The 5,636-nt window shown below is 54.5% G+C and overlaps 1 protein-coding gene across 1 annotated transcript; it reads left to right on the plus strand.

Moving 5' to 3' along the window:
- Positions 1 to 2,226: 2,226 nt before the first annotated feature.
- On the plus strand, positions 2,227 to 4,846 carry LOC108444861. The gene is made up of 2 exons (XM_017726931.1): positions 2,227 to 2,557; positions 3,973 to 4,846. Exons 1-2 carry the CDS (start codon positions 2,242 to 2,244, stop codon positions 4,707 to 4,709), a joined length of 1,053 nt encoding a protein of 350 aa, XP_017582420.1. The 5' UTR covers positions 2,227 to 2,241; the 3' UTR covers positions 4,710 to 4,846.
- The last annotated feature ends 790 nt before the right edge of the window (positions 4,847 to 5,636 follow it).

Here is a 5,636-nt window from a genome sequence, read left to right on the forward strand (position 1 = left end):
GGCGCGCGGGCGGAGGCAGGCTGTGGAAGCTGCCGCCGGTGCCGCAGGGATCCAGGCTGGACCTCACGGGGAAGCTTCTCACCAGGACGGCGGGAGGGGGGATGCAGATCTGGCTCAGCGGGCAACCGGTCGGGCGGCGCATTTTTGGGGGGAAGGGGGGAGGCTGGAAAGAGGGATAAAATTGAAAAGGTGTGAAAACCCAGACATTCCGGGCTGTTTTATACACGAAATTAAATTAGTCTTTTTCCACAGAACCCCGAACCAGGAAAACAGCCGTGGCGAGGAAGTGACTCCACGTGGAAGCATTTCAGGCAAATTTGTGGCTATTTTCAACCAACTTCCTCTGAAAACAGGAAGGAAAAATTATTTGGGCTCCTTTAGGTTTCCTGGAGGGTCTGAAGCCTCCACCTGCCCACAGCTCCCCTCAGTTTGGGATGGATCTTTGCCAATCCTTCTCTAATTTCACCCAAAAAGGCTTCAGCTTGCCCTGCCCTCATCCAGAGGACACCAGTGGAGGCTCCGTGCTGGAAAACCTCCCCAAGGAAAGGCTCTGCCGCGGTTGCTTTTCCCACAAAATCCGCCCGGCTCTTCCCACCCAGGTTTTTCCTTCCAGGCACGGCCTTCCCTGGCAGCCTGAAAGTCTCCACTCCTTATCTCCCCTCCCGCTTCTCCCCTTTGAAGTCCCAACCTGGGACTTTTGATCTCTCCCAACGCCAACAATTCCCTGGGTGAAACAGGGGAGCAAAGTCAGTGAGGAGAGAGAGAATTTGGTCCTCCTTGATGGAGAAAGAGCAAAACCCACAGCAAATAAACCCCAGAGAAGACGGAACTAAAACTTGGGGAATCCCAACCCCGAATCTCCCCACGCAGAAACACTTTAAAGTCTCTGAATTTGCTTCTGCAAGGCTTCAAAATGAAATAAACCCAACCACGAGGTGACTTCCCGGGAAACCGAGCCGGACTTACCCAATTCTCCACCAGCAAGCACCAAATGAAACCAGAAATGGCTTGAGGAGCAGGACAATAGGAATCCTTTTATAGGATTTCGGAGTCGGTGGCTCCGGAAGTGAGACACCTCAGGGGTATGGAAATCAAATATTTAATAATCCAGACCTGCTCCACTCCAATCCTTCAATTACTTCGCTCGCCATTATAATTTTTAATGTCGCCGAGGTGGGACATGAGACTCTATGACTACGAGGAATTCCCCATCCACGTATTTCCTACGGACTGGGAAATGCGGAGCGGATGAGCCAGCCTGGAAACAATCCCCCTCGGGATTAAACTCTGGAAAAAAAAAGCTGCTTTGGTGCATTTCCTTGCAGAGCTCAGGAGTGGAGGTGGGATGGGACTCTGGAAGGGGCTCACAATATTCCTTCTGCAGGGAATTTTATTCCCCATAATCTGGTCACGGTTTTCCCTCGATCCAGCTTGCTCTGGGGACCTCTGGGAGGAGCCTCTCCATGAATATTTTGGACGGCTCAAAGCGGCCCCAGGATCATCCCCAAGTCTTTTCCAGGGTGGGCGAATCCTTCAGCATCTCCCAATCCACCTTTTCCTCAAGGTCCCTGGAACACCTGGGTGGCTTCGGTTGGCCTTGAGCTCTGGGACCCGAATCGGATGCAGCTCCAGATGTGGTGCAGGGATCCCTCGGACACCTCCAGGGATGGCCACTCCAACCCTCCCTGGGCAGCCCCTCCCAAGGCCTGGCCGCCCTTTCCAGGAGGGATTTCCCCAAATATCCCCCCTGAGCCTCCCCTGGCACAGCTCGAGGCCGTTCCCTCTTGTGCTGGCCCCGTTCCCTGCGATCAGATCCCAAATCCCCCCTGGAAGAGCCCCAAATTCCCCCTGGATCCCCCTTTTCTCTGGGATGAGCCCCCCCAGCTCCCTCAGGACTCTCCATTCCCTTCTCCTGCTGCTCCAGCCCCGTTCCCATCCCTGGCCCCGCTCCAGCCCCCCAGACCAGGCACGATTCCCTCTTTCCATGATTGTCCAGAACTGGGCCCAGCCCTGGACATTCCCCTCCCCAGTGCCCAGGGGACAATCCCTGCCCTGGTCCCCGCTGGTCAGTTTTGCCACAATTCTTTGATTTTTTTATTAATACAAATTGGATTTGTTTGATTTGTTGGCTTTTTGGCTGTTGTGCTCCAGGAAACCTCCCCACTTTGAGGCTCTCCAGGATCTTCCGGGACCTCTCCCGTGTGTCCCAACTCCACCAGGTGACACCAAGGGCGATGAAGGATGAACTCTTTGATCACAGTGGCCTTCGGGCTGATTTTTGTGCCCATTTCTGGTGCCAGGAGGTCACACCCCGACCAAGAAAGTGACAAACTTCACGCGGCCGTCGCAGCTCGGAGACGCCGTTTTCTCCCCGCGGAAAAGTTGTCCCTGCCTGGAAAAGAAGGAAGAGAGCCCCAACCAGTTCCCGTGAGACATCAAAGAGTCTGGAATTCCTCCTCTGCTCGCTGCCACCCCGCCCGGAGTCAGCCGGTGACACAACCAGGGACAGGAGTGACTCGCACCGGAGGCGAGGCCGTTTTCCACCCGGAGACCAAGGGCGGGTTTGGGCTCTTCTTCCTCCAAATTTGAGTATCCAGTGTGGGGATTTGTGGTTATTTCCTGGAAATCAACAAATTTGGGATTCGTGACCTCTTGGGTTGGGAGTTTGCTGCTGATCACAGGAAAAATTTCCTCCTTTTCTTGCTTTTCTGTTCAAACTGCCCAAAAAGAGCTTTTCTTGCTCAAATCTGATCTCAGCCAAATGATTCCAATGATTTCCCAACGTTTTTTGGGGGGGCGGAATGGCGACAGATTTGATTCACGTTCTCAGGTTTATGCATTTCAAGCTGGGTAGAATTCAGCTGGTTTTGGGTAAAATGAGGGGAAAAGGATGGTGGTCACTCCTCCGGTCACCTGCCTGCTCTTCACTCATCCCTCACGAGGACAACGCCACCGTCACGACAACGGAGACGGGATTTGAGTCAGAACTTCGGAAAACATCACGAGACGAGCGGTGAGGGAAGAGTTTCCAGCAGCTCCGTGAAAAAAAAACAGGACAGAAAAAGGTCAGGCGTGGCTAAAAATAAACGAATTCCCCAAATCCCACATCCCATCCTGCCCCTAATGGACCTCGTGAGGTGTTGGGCTGGAGGATGTTGGAGCATCCCAAAAACCTGCCCCGTGACCGGGTGATTACTGAAGAGCCGGCCCGGAATCCACTCATTTCCCAAATTCCTCCCTGGCGTCTGCGGGGCCACGTGAATTCCCGAGCTCCAGGTCCGGCTCCAGCCACGGAAATAGGCGTTTTCCATTAAAAATAATTAGGCAAATCACCCCTGGCGGGGCAGAGGCGGAGCGAGGCCGTGGGGAGCTCTGGGGTGCCTGGGGCTCCCCGGCTCCGGAGGCCCGGGAACACACCAGGCACATCCCGGGATTACTCGGCCGCGTCTGCGCTGCTGATCCCGACCCAGGTGAGTCTCCCTGGGATCCTACAAATCCTGGTGTTTGTTTTCTGGAATAGATTCCAGGGGAAGCTGGAAAAGGGGGATTTAAGGCTCTCAATTTCCTCAGGGATAAAGGTTTCAAAGGGTAAAAATCTTCCGTCGTGCTGGCTCGGCTGTCATTCCAGAATTCCCATGGACCCTCTGGAAAATTGCTGTTGTCCCAGCACTGGGTTTAGAGGGATAAAACCCCACCCTGCCAGGAGATCCAGGACCCATTCCAAACAACTGGAAAAGGGAAAAACAACTGGAGAAGGGGAGGGAGCTGCTTGGAATTGATGAACCCAAAAACGTGAATCAAAGCTGTTGTTATCCCAAAAAAAATGCTGGCAAATTGTTGGAATTGTTTGGCTGAGAGCCCATTTTAATAAGAAAAGCTGCGTTTGGGAGTTTGAAGAGGAAAGAGAAGAACTGAGGAATGTTTTCCTGGTTTTTCAGGGCATTAGGTGTGAAATTGTTCTTTTTCTTCCAGGTCTCTGTGGCAGAGAGATGAATTCCCAGTGCCCTCCCTGTTCCTGCCTGGAAGAGGCCGCCCAGAGCAATCCCTGCTCTCCCTGTGCCGTGGAGCAGAATTCCCAGGCGGATCCCTGCCCATGCCAGGATGTTTGTCCCTCCTGTCCCTGTGACCCCCCTCAGATCCCGCTCGGGGTCACCTCCCCGTCCCTCCCCACTGACTCTGGGACTTGCGCGGAAGCCGATCCCGTGAAAACCCTGAGCTCGGGAGAGGAACCCTTCACCATCGAGACCCCCGGGATGTGCGTGATGACGTTCCCGCTCCAGAAATCCATCCTGACCGTGGAGCTGTGCTCCCTGGACACCCCGGAGACCTTCCCGCTGTGCCAGGAGGAGCGTTGTGTCACCGAAACAGCCAGCACCTGCCTGGAAAACCTGGAAAAGCTCTCCCAGGAGCTCCCCGTCGCAGCTCTGGAGCCCTGCACCCTCGAGGTGCTGGAGTTGGGCGCGGAGGAGCCCTGCCAGGCTCAGGGAGCGATCCTGGGGGATCCCTGCGCATCCCAAAGCGGGATTTCCACGGATCCATGTGCATTCACTGGGCCGTGCCAGTCCCAGGGACTTGAGGACGCCGGAGATCCCAAGGACAGCAGATCCCAAACGTCCCCACGGACCCCGTTCCGCCTCAACTCCTGCACTTCCAGCATCGTGGAGCGCTGCCTTTCCCGCTGCCAGAGCTGGTTCCGGGGCAAGAAATAGGATTGGGATCGGTGGGAGAAAGGAAAGGGGGTCCCGGCCCTGCTCGGGTGAGTCTCAGCTTCCCACAAAAGTTACAAAAGAGAGGAAATTGCTTCATGTGAAATAAAAAAAAACCCAAAAAGCTGCTTTTCAATCAATCATCTCTTAATTACTCTCTCATTTTCATTGCATAACGAGAAGTGCAATAAATAATGGGAAAAGATTCCCGGTGGGAATTGCAGCCAGGGCCCTGTTTCGTCAGCTGCTGCCTTTTGGCTTCCCACGGACGAACGAGGAGGTTCAGAGCCCGCCTTCCTCCAGCTACGGCTTTGTTGTTCCATGCTTTATCCTCCTTCCCAATGGCTTTTCCCATTAAAATGATGGGAATACTGAGGAAAGCAAATTTTCCTCGGAAATAGAACTCAAGGAGCTCCTTCCCCACAGAGGAGGATTTTTTTAGGGAATTCTGAGCTGGATCTGAGTTTGGGGAGCACCAGCAGCACCCCAGGGCTGGCGCTGCTCCTTTTGGGGATTTTTCGGGAAGCTCATCCTGGAGCCGGAATCCAGCCTGGAATCCACATTTTCCTGGGATGAGTCCCCAGCTCCAGACACTCCTCCAGGCATGGAGAATTCCAGTTAAACCAGTGGCTCCCACTGTTCCAAAGGCTCAGAACCCCTCAGAACCCCCAGGGGAGGTGGATTTTGTCCGGGGGCTCCATTGGGAGCTCCAAAATCCAGAAGGAATGGATAAGAAACTTCTGGGAATGTTTGGGAAGTGTCAGAGCCCATCCCAGCTCCCATCCCGGTGTCACCAGCCAGAAATGCCACTGGAAAACTGGGCAGGCCACTGGGAGAACTGGTAGGGCCTGGATTCCACAGTCCCCTGTGTCCAGCAGGGGAGAGCTGCTCCCTCCTTCCTGCCCCAGCGGCTTCATCCAGGTCTGTCCT

The sequence above is a fragment of the Corvus brachyrhynchos genome, unplaced genomic scaffold (assembly GCF_000691975.1).
Source record: "Corvus brachyrhynchos isolate BGI_N302 unplaced genomic scaffold, ASM69197v1 scaffold350, whole genome shotgun sequence".
Classification (NCBI taxonomy): domain Eukaryota; kingdom Metazoa; phylum Chordata; class Aves; order Passeriformes; family Corvidae; genus Corvus; species Corvus brachyrhynchos.